Below are 19,723 nucleotides of genomic sequence, written 5' to 3' on the forward strand. Positions count from 1 at the left end.
ACCAGGAGGCGAATCATCCACATTGATCACCGAAGTGATCCACTCGGGGCATTTTCTCTTATCTGAAGAGGCTCGGGGTCAGGACTTTCGGCCTCGCCCTCCAAATGATCTCCTAAGCGAGGTGCTTTCTTTCTGGATGATGGTTCGGGGACTTTTTTTGAACTCCCCTTGGAAATTTGTTCAGCTCTGGATTGAGTCACATCAATCGCCACCGGCTCGATGGGCTTCGAAGGATCGACATTTTTTCTTTTTTCACAGGTTACTAGCAATCATTCATCATCTTTTTCTTCCCCCTACTCCTGAATACGTTGGGACGTATCTGGAGATAAGGCCACTGTATCGTCCTTAGGCCTTTGAGCTACGCTCTTCTTTGGCTTCAGGGGATTTTCAGATGACTCTCTTCTTCTTTTTCTTTCTTTGGAAGGATTCGGAACCTCCACTTCATTAGCCGGGGCCAGCAACAAATCAACAACGTCTCCAAGACCTACATGAAACCGAGGTTAGTATCCTATAGTAGAAGCACAAGAATACAAGCAAGCGAGCTCACCATAGTTTTTGGCCTCCCATCGACCCTTGGCCAGATCTCGCCAGTAACGCTCCGAGTAAGAAAAGGTGGAGGCCAACTTTCAGACCCAGCCCTCGAGGTCTGGGACCCCACTAGGAAACCAAGCAGCAGCTGCACCATCGTAAAAGGGGTTAGACCGATAAAGAATATAAAGCCAAAGAAAAGAAAGGTATCAACCTATTGCGTACTCACGTTTCATATTCCACTCCTTGGGGAACGACATCCAATCGACAGGAATTAGATCAGAGGTCCTAACTCGGACAAACTGGCTCATCCACCCACGATCTTTGTCCTCATTGATACTAGCAAACAAAGATTTTAAGGATAGTCATTGCAATTTTATCAAACCCCCACGATAAAGTCGAGGACTGTACCGTTTGATCTGATGATCGAGGGTAAAGGACATCCCCCTCGATTTGGCTCGAAAAGAACCTGATTAAGTAAATAATTCGCCAGAAGAAGGGGTAGAATTGGCCAAGCGTCAATCAGTATCGTTGGTAAAATTCAAGAATAACTGGATCGATGGGACCCTGAGCTGGAATCGCATGGCCCAACGTAAATGGGTAGGTGTATATGCTTAGGTACCCCACTTTATACATAGTGATGTCCTTCTTAGAGGAAGGAATCACTATTTATTTACCGTCCCATTTACAATCTTCGTTTACTTGCTCGAGCTCGGCCTTGGTCACCAGACAAACATATCGAGACATGGGCTCGCATCGGCCTGGTGTTGAAACAGGTTTCTCGATTTTAAAATCGGATGTCGGGAGAATACCTCGGTATGATGATGCACTACTGGTTTACCCTTGGCCAATCGAGAAGATGATGAAGCCTTTTCCTTTTGGAAAACTGGTTTGGAGGTTTTCGCCATTGCAATACGGAAGATCCCAGAAAGTGAAGAGTGTTGATAGTAAAGAGAAGGGAGAACTCAAGGAGATTGAAAGAAGGGTAATGAGACTTTGAAAACAATATGGGAATAAAGTTTGTAAGGTTGTGGAATCTGTCTATTTATAAAGGTCACTTAAGTGTGCTGAGGAATCCAAAAGGCTGACCGTCAGCCGCCTCCAATTAATGATTTTGGGAATCGTACAAAAAGCAACTTTTTAGTCGCTTCAACCGCTAACATTGCGATATTTGCATCAGGACTAAGGCATCTAGGATTAATTCATCAAAAATCATAAAGGGCAGCCTATAAGTCGAGTTCGAGCAGGGTATCCACTCGGTCACTAAGCCCAATGGCTATCCGAGTTCGGGGAATCACTAGCTCGAAGACTATGAAGCCTAAGGGCTAACTTTATTTCGAGTTCGAGAAAGTACTCACCCGACTACTAAGCCCAAGGGTTATCCAAGTTCGGGTAATCACTCGCTCGAAGACTATGAAGCCTAAGGGCTAACTTTAGTTTGAGTTCGAGCAAGTACTCACTCGACTACTAAGCCCAAGGGCTGCCCGAGTTCGAGAAAATTCTTACTCGGGGACTATCTATGAAGCCTAAGGGCTAACTTTATTTCGAGTTTGAGCAAGTACTCACTCGACTATTAACCCCAAGGGCTACCTGAGCTTGAGGAAATCCTCACTCAAGGACTACCTATGAAGCCTAAGGGCTAACTTTAGTTTGAGTTCGAGCAAGTACTCACTCGACTACTAAGTCCAAGGGCCACCCAAGTTCGAAATAATTCTCACTCGAGGACTATTTACGAAGCCTAAAGAGCTAACTTCATTTCAAATTCAAGACCTTGCTCTCACTCAACTCGGACTCAGGAGTCCCGCTGTCCCGAGCTCGCTTCAAATCAATTTAAGCTTAGCTTAAGGATTAACGAAGAACCTTAAGAGGTATTATATTGGTCGATTAAAAACCTAAGGGTTTATCATGTTCCGGGTCCAATATTTGGACTAATCATTAGAGTTATAGACTCGGATTTTTCAAAAACGAAGGCAGAATGGAATTGAACATGAATCGAAGATGAAATAGAGAAATTCTTTATATGGACAAAAGATATTTACAAAACCCACGAGGGGCCCTTAGACAGAAACAAAGAAGCAAAAACAAAAAGCCAAGAACCTAATCTACTTTTGGGTACATATCCTCGAGAGAGGCATCTTTGAGAACCTCCTCCTCAGGGACTCCATCTCGATCATTAGAGAAAATTATGGCCTGGTGAAAAACTTGGCGAGTGTGGGTCTTATCAGCACAACTATTTTGAAACCACATCTTGAGACGTTGCACCGGTGTGGGATGCAAAAGTTAGTACATGATAGTGGCACCTCACTCCATGGAAAGCAAAGGAATGAAGGGCCACACCAGGTTGAAGTGAAGAGAGATGAGCAGTAATGTAAAGTTCGCATATCTTCTAATACGGGAAGAATCCGATGCCCTTCTCTCATTGTTTCGAGCCAACAACAACAACAACAACAATCCGGTATAATCCCACTTAGTAGGGTAAAGCTTTAAAAAAGGGAGCCTTGGCGTAACTGGTAAAGTTGCTGCCATGTGACCTTGTGGTCACAGATTTGAACCATAAAAATATGTGATTAGCGGAAGAGATAGAGAAGGGAAAGGGCTAAAAGTTGATGAAGAAGGAATGAATGTAGTTTCTGTTCATCCAAGTAGCCCCCTATTTATAGAATGCCAGTGACGGTTCGGTGGCACTAGTGGCCGACCAATGCTGACATACATTCAATGCTTTTGGGAATATGGACCGACGTGACATTTCGATCACTTCAAGTGCCTACGTCATGAGCATACGTCATGATCATGACATCATCACGAGAGTCTCGGGAGAATCGAGGTCCAAAGCATTTCTTATCATCTTATTCTAAGAAACGCGGGGACTATCTGTGACAGTTAAAACCAAGGAGCTCGATTTTGAAGTCTTAAATTGGGCTATGAGTCCGAATTCGAGTGACTCGAAGTGGGGGTTGGATCCGGCTGAAGGATACACGCCTCGAGGAAGCAGATCGAAGGCCTGACATGACCTACAACAAGGGCCGTACATCCTCGAGGGTACTCAAGAAAGAGCGGAAATTTCTCTTGGACACGTGGATCAGGGCATAAATTAAAGGATAAGATTTGTACGAAATGGTACAGATATGTACTAGGTTGTTATACACCTGTACCAATAGAATTCTTACTTCAATTAGGAATGTACTATATTGGGGTTTTCTCCTCCTATATAAAGGGGACCCCAATCATTTTGTAAGATCATCTCACATTATTCACTGCAATAGAATATTCTTCTCTGCTTTTCTTGTTTAACGTGCTCAACAAGTGTTCTTCAACTTTATTGCCTTTACTTTATTGTTCATACTCTATTGCTCTTAGCTGACCTCAAGGCCACCAAGAAAATCGAGCTCGAGGTCCCCATCGTTATAGTAATACTGGTTTGATTCATCAATTCTTCTTACTTAAACTTAATATTACTTGTATAATCACTAGAATTAGAATAAATCACATATCTTAAAACCACAAATTATCTTTAATTGTTACTTCCATTTTCGAGGTAAACACTTATATAGACTATTAATTATTTCACAGATGAATCATTTGAGATGAATTTAGCACATGTTATCTGTCACACCTCCTTTTTACGGGAAAAAAGAGTTTTTTCAATTTAAGTGACATTATTGAAATGAGATTATTTTATTTTATTTTTCAGAGTCGTCACTTGAAATAATTTATTTATTGTATTCCAAGTCACCGATTTATTTTAAATCCCCAATCAAGAAAAATTAGGCTCTGCATCAGTCTGTGAAACACATAAGACTTGGGTAAGGAATTATGTTAACCCGCAAGGTGTGAGGTACTCCTGGATTCCGTAATTTCAACACGGTCGCTTTACAATTACACCTGACTTGATTATCTGATTATTAAATGTTTTAGATGTATTGCGCATTTTTACCTTTTACCGCTTTTAACTAAATATTTTAATCATTTTTGGTATTTTTATGGAATTTATTTGAACAAGTTACGATGTCGTACACTTGTCGTTTTATACATACTGCAAATCGCGCCACATGAAATGCACCCGCAATTTACAACATAGTCAATTTTATTATTACTTCAAAGTTGTAAGGTGAGTCACGTGAACGTGCACTCGTATTTGGAGTTATGTATCATGGTTATGGCACGACAACCGAACCCATATCTACGATAATTTATTTATTAATCGCGCCTAAAGCAAGCTACAATATTCATCAATTATTTATTTCCTACCACTACTAATCCGGTAAATACCGACCAAAATTTTCCGACCAACGTTGGTCGGTCAATAAAAGCGACTAAAGTTGGACGAAAACTGGGAGAAAAATATTTTACATTTATTTTTAAAAAATTACCGACCAACTTTGGTCAACAAGTTGACCGAGCTGGTCAGACTTGCTTAGTCAAAAAAACTTTCACATTACCGACCAACTTTGGTCGGTAATATGGACCCAATTTTTAAAATTTTAATAGTTATATTCTTATTTAAAATGTTTTATAAAATTTAAAGAAATTTTATTTAAATTACCGACCAAAGTTGATCGGTTAATTCAGTGGAAACATTTACCGACCAACTTTGGTTGGTATATTTTAATTTCTAGAAAATAACCAACCAAAGTTGGTCGTTATTAGGTCAACATTCGTCAAAAATATGAATCACTTTCATATTTACTATTTAAATAATATAAATGTATCCCGTTAACACTTTTCTAATACAAATAATGAATACACTAACATATACTATAATATTTTCACGACCCCGATTCTTCCTCCATGAACCATCGTGTTGGCACCTAGTCTCTACGACTTGGTAAGCCTAACAATGTAGAAAATAAACCAATTTGCGGAAGAAATAATTTTAAACAGAAATACTGAAATAAACAGTATTTTAAAGTGCCGCTCGGCATAAACAATATCGCTCTCGAAATCTAATAACATTTCCTAAAACTCGGAATCTCATGATCACAAGCCTTTGAATGTCTACAAGTATCTAACTCCAGAATATCTAATAAAGAAACAAAAGTACAGAAGGGCTAATATAAAAAGGAGAGTAGAAATGGACTCTTCGGTCTGCAGACGCGACAAATATATCTCGGAGTCTCTACAACCGCCTCGTCTCAAGCGTGATAAATATAAATGGAGGTACCTGGATCTGCATATGAAAAACATGCGCAGAAAAGGCATGAGTATACCACAATGATACTCAGTAGTGCCAAGCCTAACCTCGATCGGGTAGTGACGAGGAAGGTCAGAGCCCTATTGAGGTTAAATAAATATAAGGGTCAATAGTGTAGAACAAAACAATATGAGTAAGTACAACAATAATAGTAACACAGGATATAAAGGACATCAACAACTACTACAGAGGCAAGTAAACACATAAAGAAATACAGCTCAGCACAAAGATAACAAACAAGGATCTCCTAGGATACCGTACTATAGTCCCAAATATAAATATCTAGTGGATCTCCCGGGATACCGTCTCGTAGTCCAACTCATAATGCGAGGGGATCTATCGGAACACAGATCCGTAGTCCCAAATGTAAATACTCAGTGTAGGGGGAATCTACCAAGTACAGTCCCATAGTTCTAATGTAAATATGTAGGGGGATCTCCCGGAATACTGTTCCGTAGTCCCAAAGTAAACATACAGGGGGATCTCCCAGGATACCGTCTCGTAGTCCAACTCATAATGCGAGGGGATCTCCTAAAATATCGATCTGTAGTCCCAAATGTAAATACTCAGTACAGGGGAATCTATCGGGTGCAGTCTCGTAGTTCCAATGTAAATGTGCAGGGGGATCTCCCGGAATACCGTTCCATAGTCCCAAAGTAAACATACAGGGGGATCTCCTGGGATACCATCCAGTAGTCCCAAAGTAAACATGCAGCAATAACAAGAAGAGTACACAGTTCAATTCAAGTTCCATACCAAGGTAAAACATGTATTTCTAACCTAGCATGCTGCACGTAATCCAAATAAATCAGTTTGACCAAGTAAGGCAATTAAGTCAATTAGGCATGCTTTCCTAAGCTAACAACATGCTTAAATTGCAAGTAGTATAAACAGGAAAAGAAACATAATGGTAATTACTTAAAGAAAAACCGAATTTTCAATAATTAGCACAAGTACGCACTCGTCACCTCACGTACAAGGCATTTAAATTATCAATAATACCATATCCTAAGGGGAAGGTCCCCCACACAAGGTTAGGCAAGCCACTTACCTCGAACCGACTAAAAATCAACCCAGAACCACGTTCTTGCCCCGAGTACTCGACTCCAAGTGGCCCAAATCTATCCAATTCAATTGCATAATGTAAATAACACTTCAAGTAACTGATTCACCAATATAAATTCTAAGCTAATACGCGAAATTAGGTAAAATGACCAAAATACCCCTCGGGCCCACATCTCGGATTTGGGTAAAATTTACATTTTCAGAATCCTCATACTCTCACGAGTTCATTTATATCAAAATTATCTAAACCCCAAGGACAAATTTTTAATCAAAATTCGAATTCTAGGTCTAAGAACTTTTTTTCAATTTTCCCAAATTTTCACCTCCAATCCGAAATTAAATGACAAAACTGACAAGATTAATGGAATACAACTAGAAAGGGTAAAGGAATTGTTACCCAATGATTTCCTCTTCCAATTCCTCCAAAAATCGCCCTCTCCCGAGCTCCAATTTGATTTTTCCAAGTTTTGAACTAAACCCTCGATTCTGTCCCTTTTCTGACCAGTGAAACCGCATCTGCTATCCTGCTTCTGCGAAGACCCTATCACATATGCGACATTTCACTAAAGGGGGACTTCCGCACCTGCGACTTCTCTACTGCTCCTGTGGTGCCGCTCCTGCGGTGTCTTGGACGCATCTGCGGTCAATTGCCTTTTGCCTCAAGACGCTTCTGCGGTTGCTCGACCGCTTCTGTGGTCTCGCACCTGCGGTCCCCAAGCCGCATGTGTGGTTATGACAGCAGCTTTGAAGCTTCAGCTACAACTCACAACTCCAAACCTTTCCGCCAAACATCCGAAATCATCCCGAGGCCCCCGGGACCTCAACCAAAAGCACGAACAAGTCCTATACCTCTATTCAAACGCCTAAAACAACATCAAAATATCGAATAAACCATGGATTCAAGCCTAAGAACTCCAAAAACTCCCAAATTACGCTTTCGATCAAAAAGTCTATCAAACCTCGTCCGAATGACCTGAAATTTTGCACACACGTCACATTCAACACTACGGAGCTATCCTAACTTCCGGAATTCCATTTCGACCCTCAGATCAAAATCTCACTATCGAACTGGAAACATTACAAATTGAACTTTCGGCATTTCAAGCCTAAATTAGCTACGGACCTCCAAAACACAATCCAAACATGCTCTTAAACCCGAAATCACCCAAGGAGCTAACAGAACCATCAGAATTCCATTCCGAAGCCGTCTTCACACTGCTCTAACTACGATCAAATTTCCAAAACTTAAGCTCTCATTTAGGGGCTAAGTGTCCCAAAACCCTCCGAAACTCCAAATAATTCCTCCCGGCAACTCACAATAGCAGAAACAAACATGGGGAAAGCAGTTAATAGGGGATCAAGGCATAAATTCTTAAAACGACCGGACGGGTCGTTACATCCTCCCATACTTAAACATTCGTTTGTCCTTGAACGAGCATAGAGACATACCTTTAATAGTGAAAAGATGAGGGTAACGGCTGCGCATATCCTGTTCGGTCTCCCAGGTTGCCTCCTCGACTGGCTGACCCCGCCATTGAACCTTTACTGATGTAATGTTCTTTGACCTCAGCTTTCGAACCTGCCTGTCCAATATCGCCACTGGCTCCTCAACATAGGATAGATCCTTGTCCAACTGGACTGAACTGAAATCCAACACGTGTGACAGATCACCGTGATACCTCCGGAGCATCGAAACATGAAATACCGGATGAACTTCTGCCAAGCTGGGAGGTAGGGCAAGCTCATAAGCAACCTCCCCAACATGCCTCAATATCTCAAAAGGGCCAATAAACCTCGGACTCAACTTCCCTTTCTTCCCAAATCTCATAACGCCCTTCATAAGCGAAACCTTAAGCAAAACCCGCTCTCCAACCATATAGGCAACATCACGAACTTTCTGGTCCGCATAACTCTTCTATCTGGACTGGGCTGTACGGAGTCTATCCTGAATCACCTTAACCTTCTCCAAAGCATCCTGAGCCAAGTCTGTGCCCAATAATCTAGCCTTACCCGGCTCAAACCAACCCACCTGAGATCTACACCGCCTACCATATAAAGCCTTATGCAGTGCCATCTGAATGCTGGACTGATAGCTGTTGTTGTAAGAAAACTCCGCTAGTGGCAAGAACTGATCCCAAGACCCTCCAAACTCAATCACACATGCACGGAGCATATCCTCAAGAATCTAAATAGTGTGCTCGGACTGTTCGTCCGTCTGAGGGTGAAATGCTGTACTCAACTCTATCCGAGTACCCAACTCATGCTGAACGTCCTCCAGAACTGTGATGTGAACTAAGTACCTCTATCTGAAAAATGGAAACTAGAATACCATGCAGACGAACAATCTTCCGGATATAAATCTCCGCTAGATGCTCCGAAGAATAGGTAGTACACACAGGAATGAAATGCGCGGACTTGGTCAGCCGATCCACTATCACCCAAATGGCATCGAACTTCCTCAAAATCCATGGGAGCCCAACTACAAAGTCCATGGTGATCCACTCCCACTTCCACTCTAGAATCTCTATTTGCTGAAGCAACCCACCCGGTCTCTGGTGCTCATACTTAACCTACTGACAATTGAGGCACCGAGCTACAAACCCAACTATGTGTTTCTTCATCCGCCTTCACCAATAGTGCTATCTCAAATCCTGATACATCTTTGTGGCACCCGGATGAATGGAATACCGCGAGCTATGGGCCTCCTCTAAAATCAACACCCGAAGCCCATCAACATTGGGTACATAAATCTGACACTATATCCTCAATACCCCGTCATCACCAATAGTCACATCTCTGACATCACCATGCTGAACTGTGTCTTTAAGGACAAGCAAATGAGGGTCATCGTACTGACACTCCCTGATACGATCAAATAAGGAAGACTGAGAAACCACGCAAGCTAGAACCTGACTAGGCTCCGAAAGATCAAATCTCACAAACTAGCTGGCTAAGGCCTGAACATCCATCGCCATGGGCCTCTGCGTTGCTGGTAAATAAGCAAAACTCCCCAAACTCTCTTCCCAGCAACTCAAGGCATCGGCCACCACATTGGCCTTGCCCGGGTGATACAAAATAGTGATATCATAGTCCTTCATCAACTCTAACCACCTCCTCTGGCGCAAATTAAGATTCTTTTGCTTGAACAAGTGCTGCAAGCTTTGATGATTAGTATAAATCTCAGAAGGCACACCGTACAGATATTGACGCCAGATCTTCAGGGCGTGAACAATGGCAACTCGAGATTATGGACAAGATAATTCTTCTCATGCACCTTCAACTGTTTGGACACGTAGGCAATCACCCTGCCGTCCGGCATCAAAACTGCTCCAAGGCCAATCCTCGAGGCGTCACAATAGACAGTGTAAGACCCCGAACCTGTAGGCAATTTCAAAATTTGGGGTCAAAGCTATCTTGAGCTTCTGAAAGCTCGCCTCACACTCTTCCATCCACTAAAACGGAGCGCCCTTCTGGGTCAGCCTGGTCATAGGGGCTGCAATCGATGAAACCCCCTCCACAAAATGATGGTAGTAACCCGCCAAGATAAGAAAACTGCTAGAGTATGTAACTGAACATTTATTCGGGTCTTTCTGAAAAGGTTATGCGTTTCTTTTGTAGGTGAACGAAAAACATTACCAAAAGTGAAACATTTGAATCTGTCTACAACATTAAACACGAGGAAAGTTCAAGGTAGATATTTTTCATTATAAAAACAATCGTTGTATTTATGAGTCGATTATTTTTTCCTATGCAGCCAATTATTACCAAACATTGTGTTATTTTATGCGAAATTTTAGGTGGAGATTAATTACTCCAATATCACAATCAAACGAACACCTAAAATAAGTTAATGGCATATTTTAACTTTAGTCTCGTCGTATCCAACTAATTGTATTTAAATTTCAAGTATAACAAAATGTTTTGGAGTTCAAATATAGATTCGCATGCGTCCAAACATCACACCTCACTGCTAAACATCTGTTCATTCATGGATGACATACAAAGCACATTGTCATACTTGTTTGCCTTCGTTAACAAAAGAAGGAAAATCACAACAAATTTCAATACAAAACTTAACTTATTGTGTACGGTCAAAATCAAGGAGCTCGATTTTAAAGTCTTAAATTGGGCTATGAGTCCGAGTCCGGGCGACTCGAAGTGGTAGTCGGATCTGGCTAAAGGATACAGGCATTGAGGAAGCAGATCGAAAGCCTGGCACGACCTACATCGAGGGTAGTACATCCTCGAGGGTACTAAAGAAAGAGCGGAAATTTTTGTAAGATATTGAGATTTTCTCCTCCTATATAAAGGAGACCCCAATCATTTTGTAAGATCATCTCACATTATTCACTGCAATAGAATATTTTTCTCTGCTTTTATTGTTTAACATGCTCAACAAGTGTTCTTCAGTTTTATTGCCTTTACTTTATTGTTCATACTCCGTTGCTCTTAGCTGACCTCGAGGCCATCAAGAAAGTCGAGCTCGAGGTCCCTATCATTATAGTAATACTGGTTTGGATCATCAATTCTTCTTATTTAAACTTAATATTACTTGTATAATCACTAGTATTAGAATAAATCATATATCTTTAAAACCACAAATTATCTTTAGTTGTTACTTCTATTTTTCGAGGTAAACAGTTTGGCGCCCACCGTGGGGCTAAAGATAATAGTGATTGTTTTAGTGCTAGTTTTTTGATAACACACGTTATTCTTCACATTTTTTCTTGTCAAAGATTCTTTGATTTCATGCTTAATCATGTCTAGCACACAGAATTCACCTATTCACGAGGACAAAGGTCTTGGAGAAAACAACGGTATAGGGGTCGTGTACCTCCCATAAACCCTGAAGGAGTGCCAAACGTGGAGCCAGTTGATATCAGCTCGCACAATGCTCTAGGAACGGACGCAGGCACAGACCCCGCAAGGAACGCACACAGGGAAGCCTGAGCAGGAGGCCAGGAAACACGAGCGATGGAAGAAGGAGGCGTCGGCCTCCAAGTGATATTCGAGATGCTGCAAGCTCAACAAGTCATTATCGCTCAGCTTCATAGTCAGAACAGGACTCCTAATACCGCTGAACTAGTAAATGGCCGGCACGAGCTAGAAAGGCCCGACGAAAGCAGCTCGGGGAATGACCGCACAATCATGAAAATGCTCGAGGAACTGACTAAAAGAATTTAGCAGAAAAGAAGATAAAAGACAACGATAAGAATGTGGATAGTTATAACTCCCGGGTAGACCAAATACCGGGAGCACCTCTGGTTTTGAAAGGTCTAGATGCCAAAATATTCACACAAAAACCTTTTGCCCAAGTGCGGCTCCGATGCCCATTCCCAAGAAATTTTGCATGCCCGATATACCAAAATACAATGGAACAACTAACCCTAATGAACATATTACTACATACACTTGTGGAATCAAAGGGAATGACTTGAATGACGATGAAATCGAGTCAGTATTTTTGAAAAAGTTTGGGGAAAAACTATCCAAAGGAGCTATGATATGGTATCACAACTTAGCTCCTAACTTAATAGATTCATTTGCTATGTTGGCGGACGCCTTCAAGAAATCACATGCCGGGGCTATAAAGGTGGCCATAAGAAAATCGGACGACTTCAAAATAAGACAAAAGGTTGACGAGATGCTAAGGGAGTTCGTGTCCCGGTTTTAGATAGAAAGGATGGAATTGCCACCGGTCTCCGATGCCTGGGCGGTTCAGGCCTTTATGCAAGGTTTGAATGAAAGAAGCTCGATTGTATCTCGACAGCTAAAACAGAACTTGATTGAATATCCCACTATGACATGTCCGGATGTGCACAATCATTATCAGTCAAAAATTAGGATCGAAGACGACCAATTGGGAGCCCCATCGGGCTCAGTTCATCCTAACAGATTTGCAGCCAAGCCCCCGAGGGACTCAGGCCGGGGATCAAGATTAAACAAGGTAAGATATCAACCATGCGTCGAAGATATAAGGAACATTTCAAGGCATAATACACTTAGAAATGATCGAAGAGTAGATCGAGGCCAAAATGCCCCAGGGCTTATGAGCAAAACCGGGTTCGACAGGCGCTTGGGACCGATGGAGGCACCCAAATTGTTAGAATACAACTTCAGTGTCGATGCCTCAGGTATTATCTCAGCCATTGGCAAAGTTAAAGATACTAGATGGCTCAAGCCCATACAGATCGATCCTTCTCAAAGGAATCCCAACTTAATATGTAAGTATCACGGTACTCATGGGCATATGACCAAGGATTGCATGCAGCTTAGGGAGGAGGTAGCCCGGTTGTTCAACGAAGGGCATCTTCGTGAATTTCTCGATGACCGGGCTAAGAACCATTTCCGAGAAAGAGATGCAAATAGGAAGAATGAACCTGAAGAATCTCAACAGATCATTCACATGATCATCGGTGGAGTCGATGTCCCACAAGGACCCATATTCAAACATACCAAAGTATCCATCACGGAAGAGAAACAAACGCGGAGCTATGTGCCCGAGAACGCCTTATCATTCTATGACGAGGAAGCAAAGGACGTGTCCCAGCCTCACAACGACGCTCTGGTAATATCTATCCTTTTAAATAATGTTCAGATTAAACGCGTTTTAGTAGATCCAGGTAGCTTTGCGAACATAATCAGATCAATGGTCGTGAAATAACTTGGCCTGCAAAATCGGATTGTACTTGCATCCCTGGTGCTGAATTGTTTCAACATGGCAAGTGAAACAACAAAGGGAGAAATTATTTTGCTAGTAAACGTAGCCGAGACCATACAAGTCACCAGGTTCCATGTCATCGAAGGTGACATGAGGTATAACACACTCATCGGAAGGCCATGGATACACAACATGAGGGCAGTGCCGTCGACCCTCCATCAGATAATGAAGTTCCCAATAAAGAAGGAGTGAAAATAGTCCACGGAGAACAACATGCTGCAAAAGAGATGTTTGCAATCGAGGAAGCGGTGTCGATGCCGAAACCCTTGACCTCGGGGAAGTCAAGCCTCAAAGATAAAATAGGTAGCGAAGTAGCAATCACAGCTCCATATCTAGACCGAAGCAGGATAAACAGGTAATCGAAGGTGAAAAAGGGAACCCCTTAGCTCCTTGAACCTCTGTTGTCCCCGAGAAGCCTGATGCTACCAAGTCAACCGCTCAAAAGAAAGGTACACCTAGGAACGGGATTAACCCCCGAACTTAGGAAAAAATTCATTTAGTGTATTATTGATGATATAGATTGCATTGCTTGGCCCCGTTTAGATATGACAGAGATTCAACATTAAATCACCACACATAGGCTGAGCAATAGTCCCAGGTTCAAACCAGTAAAATAAAAAGGGAGGCCCCCAATTTGAAAAACTTCATATCAACATCCAGTCAACACGGTGTACAAAGAACAGACAGGTAAAATAACAAAAGACCATATTGATGATATGACTAATTAGGTCCCTGTGCGTAGAGGACCATTTTAATTCATTTGCAAGAAATAGTCAACATTTTGAGGCGACACAGCACGAAGCTCAACCTAGATAATCGTGTCTTCGAAGTTGGAACGAGTGAATTTCTCCACCTCATGGTGTTAAATCAAGGCATTAAGAATCATCCCCGACCAGGTCAAGGCTCTCAAAGATACCATGATCATGGATAGCGAGGCCTCGGAGTTGTTGGTAAAGGATCTTACAAGCTCGTTACAATAGGATCTTTTAAAGGCTCGCGATCTCGAAGACACACCTTCTCACAGGAAGGCCATAGGCTTTAAAGCATGCGTTGCATTCTTTTTTCCTTAGCTCGGATTTTGTCCCAAATGGGTTTTACCGGCGAGGTTTTTAACGAGGCAACACCATATGCTACCTAAGGAACATTCAAAAAAGTATTCAAGGCTTCTTTTCGATCAGCCTCGAATACTAAGGGCATCACCCTCGGAGGTTATATCCTCGAAGAAAGAAATTCATGCCAACGAGGGTCTCGATAGGGACTGTTGTAATGGGTCAAACTGTCAAAAGAACCGTGTCCACATAGAATAGTCGAACCCCTAGCGGGAAAACATGTACGAATGTATCGATTATTCAAAGAAGCATTTTTTATATCAAAACACTTTGTGCCTCAAAGAAGTCCACTATTTTCACATTTAACGGCTCAAGGGCCAAAACGCCGAATGCACCCGAACACTCGGGGACTGTTATCGACCATCGACATACCGAGTTATCAAACACTCGAACTTATAAGACCTCAAAGAGGCACATTCGAGCTCACAAGACATAAAAGAGGCACATTCGAGCTCATAAGACCTCGAAGAGGCATCCCCTTGATATTAAGGCCAAGGCCATCACACTCGGGGACTAAAGGCTACGGCCATATAAAAGACTACGGTCGTAAGAAAAGGCTACGACCAAAATAATACGGCTCGGAGATGTCTAACTTTCGCCATAAATTAAAGGCCTTCAACTATTAAAAAACGGGTTAAATTAGGCTACCCTCGGCAAAAGCAGAATGTGAAGGGCTTTGATAAATTCAGCCCCCAAAAATCCTAAGGGCTCCGATAAATTAGCCATCGAATGATCCAAAGGTTTCGATAGCACCGGCCTTCGGAAAAACCTTTAGAGGTATTCGATTATTTTTACGCAAACGAAATGACTAATAAGATTCTGATACATCGAGCCTTCGAAAAACCCAACGGGTACAAAAACACATGCTAAGGCATAACTAAAATTTCACTAAGTCTTTTAGCCGAAATGAGGGAAAAATACATAGCCATTTTAGAGGCCGAAACGACCCAATATAAAGAGCCTAAGAGCTAGCTTAAAAGAGCCTAAATGCCGATATATAAGAGCCTATGAGCCAATTTTAAAAGAGCCTAAGGGCATATATATAAAAGCCCAAGGGCCAACTTCGAAAGGCTTAAGAAGCCGAAAACATATAGTTCGAGACTCCGCTCTCACTTCGATCCGAACTCAAGGTTCACAATATCCCGAGCTTGCATCAGATCGATTTTAAAATAACTCGAAGATTATTACAATTATCGATAAAGATCTAAGGGTTATGTAACACCCCGAACCCTAAACCAATCCTCGGATTAATCATTCAAATGAAGTCTTACATAAATAAAGACAATGTTAAATCCAGCACAAACCAAAGACAAGATAAAAGTTTCCCCCGTATTTCCAAAAAATGATTACAGGAAATATTTACATAAGGGAGGCTTACAAAGAAATAAAATAAAGTGACCTAAAACTACTTCGGGGTCATATCCTTAGCAGTCGCATCTTCAGGAGTCACATCTTCAAGAGCCTCTCCCTCAGGGAATTCATCCCCGTCTCCTTCACTCTCAGAGACACCAGCTGAATCATCCTCATCGAAAAGTAGAACACCCACCTCTTTTTCCAAAATCTTCTCTACTTCAATATCGGCTGAAAGGTCAAAGCCGCGGGCATGTATCTCCTCGAGGGTTATCCTCCGGGATTGACACCTAACATGGTCAAGGGCACTTGATAACTTAGCCTCAGCCGTAGAAGAAATCTCCCTTGCCCGAGCATTAGCAACTTCGGCATCAGCTCGATACGAAGTCATAATTGCTGCAGCATCAGATTTAGCCTTGGCCAGCTTAGGAGCAGATATGGCTTTAAGCTCCTCGAGCTCGAGGCAACGAGCTTGGCTCTCCTCCTTCACACCTCGAATCTAGCGTTTGAGCAAAGTTAACTGCTCTCTTAGAGTTTCCTTCTTAGACGCGAGATTGTCCATACCTTGCCTCAACCCCAGGGTCACGTTTTCTTTCATCTTAAGCTCCTCCCGAAGCTGCACCTCCAAGTCGGCCTTATGCTGAAACTGCAAAATTAAAAGTGACAGTCGATAAAACAAACCGATACCTAACAGACCTTCGAGAGCTATATTACCTTCTCCACATACTCGTCTCAACCTTGGCATGCCTGTGTCAACTCAACTCGAATATTGTGGATCTCTATCTCTTTCTTAGAATAGAGGGCTTTGACGACGTCCCTCTCCTCCAAAGTCTTCTTAAGCTCAGCCTCGCATCGAGAAAGATCAGCTTGGGACTTGGAAAATGCCCTCTTATGGAGCACCATAGCCTTTACAAAAAAAGAGGGAAGATGGGTTCAAAACAGCTAAAACAATGGCGCGAGCATAAAAAATAGGAAACTCACTTGTTTAAAGAGATTACGAGCCTCATAAAAAATAAAAGAGGCATCAGGGTCGGGACCATCATCAAGCCCTGTGAGACATTCTCGAAAGATATCATGTCATTCATGGCTTGCTTCCACTTCAGAAGACCTCATATTGTGGGCATCTCAAATTTGTCCCTAGGAGAACTCGGGACCAGGAGGCGAATCATCCACATTGATCACCGAAGTGATCCACTCGGGGCATTTTCTCTTATCTGAAGAGGCTCGGGGTCAGGACTTTCAGCCTCGCCCTCCAAATGATCTCCTAAGCGAGGTGCTTTCTTTCTGGATGATGGTTCGGGGACTTTTTTTGAACTCCCCTTGGAAATTTGTTCAGCTCTGGATTGAGTCACATCAATCGCCACCGGCTCGATGGGCTTCGAAGGATCGACATTTTTTCTTTTTTCACAGGTTACTAGCAATCATTCATCACCTTTTTCTTCCCCCTACTCTCGAATACGTTGGGACGTATCTAGAGATAAGGCCGCTGTATCGTCCTTATGCCTTTGAGCTACGCTCTTCTTTGGCTTCAGGGGATTTTCAGATGACTCTCTTCTTCTTTTTCTTTCTTTGGAAGGATTCGGAACCTCCACTTCATTAGCCGGGGCCAACAACAAATCAACAACGGCTCCAAGACCTACATGAAACCGAGGTTAGTATCCTATAGTAGAAGCACAAGAATACAAGCAAGCGAGCTCACCATAGTTTTTGGCCTCCCATCGACCCTTGGCCAGATCTCGCCAGTAACGCTCCGAGTAAGAAAAGGTGGAGGCCAGCTTTCAAACCCAGCCCTCGAGGTCCAGGACCCCACTAGGAAACCAAGCAGCAGCTGCACCATCGTAAAGGGGTTAGACCGATAAAGAATATAAAGCCAAAGAAAAGAAAGGTATCAACCTACTGCGTACTCACGTTTCATATTCCACTCCTTGGGGAACGACATCCAATCGACAGGAATTAGATCGGAGGTCCTGACTCGGACAAACTGGCTCATCCACCCACGATCTTTGTCCTCATTGATACTAGCAAACAAAGATTTTAAGGATAGTCATTGCAATTTTATCAAGCCCCCACGATAAAGTCGAGGACTGTACCGTTTGATCTGATGATCGAGGGTAAAGGACATCCCCCTCGATTTGGCTCGAAAAGAACCTGATTAAGTAAACAATTCACCAGAAGAAGGGGTAGACTTGGCCGAGCGTCACTCAGTATCGTTGGTAAAATTCAAGAATAACTGGATCGATGGGACCCTGAGCTGGAATCGCATGGCCCAACGTAAATGGGTAGGTGTATATGCTTAGGTAACCCGCTTTATACGTAGTGATGTCCTTCTTAGAGGAAGGAATCACTATTTATTTACCGTCCCATTTACAATCTTCGTTTACTTGCTCGAGCTCGGCCTTGGTCACCAGACAAACATATCGAGACATGGGCTCGCATCGACCTGGTGTTGAAACAGGTTTCTCGATTTTAAAATCGGATGTCGGGAGAATACCTCGGTACGATGATGCACTACTGGTTTACCCTTGGCCAATCGAGAAGATGATGAAGCCTTTTCCTTTTGGAAAACTGGTTTGGAGGTTTTCGCCATTGCAATACGGAAGATCCCAGAAAGTGAAGAGTGTTGATAGTAAAGAGAAGGGAGAACTCAAGGAGATTGAAAGAAGGGTACTGAGACTTTGAAAACAATATGGGAATAAAGTTTGTAAGGTTGTGAAATCTGTCTATTTATAAAGGTCACTTAAGCGTGCTGAGGAATCCAAAAGGCTGACTGTCAGCCGCCTCCAATTAATGATTTTGGGAATCGTACAAAAAGCAACTTTTCAGTCGCTTCAACCGCTAACGTTGCGATATTTGCATCAGGACTAAGGCATCAAGGATTAATTCATCAAAAATCATAAAGGGCAGCCTATAAGTCGAGTTCGAGTAGGGTATCCACTCGGTCACTAAGCCCAAGGACTATCTGTGACAGTTAAAACCAAGGAGCTCGATTTTGAAGTCTTAAATTGGGCTATGAGTCCGAATTCGAGTGACTCGAAGTGGGGGTTGGATCCGGCTGAAGGATACACGCCTCGAGGAAGCAGATCGAAGGCCTGACATGACCTACAACAAGGGCCGTACATCCTCGAGGGTACTCAAGAAAGAGCGGAAATTTCTCTTGGACACGTGGATCAGGGCATAAATTAAAGGATAAGATTTGTACGAAATGGTACAGATATGTACTAGGTTGTTATACACCAGTACCAATAGAATTCTTACTTCAATTAGGAATGTACTATATTGGGGTTTTCTCCTCCTATATAAAAGGGACCCCAATCATTTTGTAAGATCATCTCACATTATTCACTGCAATAGAATATTCTTCTCTGCTTTTCTTGTTTAACGTGCTCAACAAGTGTTCTTCAACTTTATTGCCTTTACTTTATTGTTCATACTCTATTGCTCTTAGCTGACCTCAAGGCCACCAAGAAAATCGAGCTCGAGGTCCCCATCGTTATAGTAATACTGGTTTTGGTTCATCAATTCTTCTTACTTAAACTTAATATTACTTGTATAATCACTAGAATTAGAATAAATCACATATCTTAAAACCACAAATTATCTTTAATTGTTACTTCCATTTTCGAGGTAAACACTTATATAGACTATTAATTATTTCACAGATGAATCATTTGAGATGAATTTAGCACATGTTATCTGTCACACCTCCTTTTTACGGGAAAAAGGAGTTTTTTCAATTTAAGTGACATTATTGAAAGGAGA

The 19,723-nt window shown here is 42.2% G+C and overlaps 1 protein-coding gene across 1 annotated transcript; it reads left to right on the top strand.

The window, feature by feature from the left end:
* Positions 1-12,869: 12,869 nt before the first annotated feature.
* Positions 12,870-13,448, top strand: LOC138871709 (uncharacterized). The gene has a single exon (XM_070149607.1). It carries the CDS (start codon positions 12,870-12,872, stop codon positions 13,446-13,448), a length of 579 nt encoding a protein of 192 aa, XP_070005708.1.
* Positions 13,449-19,723: the final 6,275 nt, after the last annotated feature.

Source organism: Nicotiana sylvestris, chromosome 6, assembly GCF_000393655.2.
Source record: "Nicotiana sylvestris chromosome 6, ASM39365v2, whole genome shotgun sequence".
Classification (NCBI taxonomy): domain Eukaryota; kingdom Viridiplantae; phylum Streptophyta; class Magnoliopsida; order Solanales; family Solanaceae; genus Nicotiana; species Nicotiana sylvestris.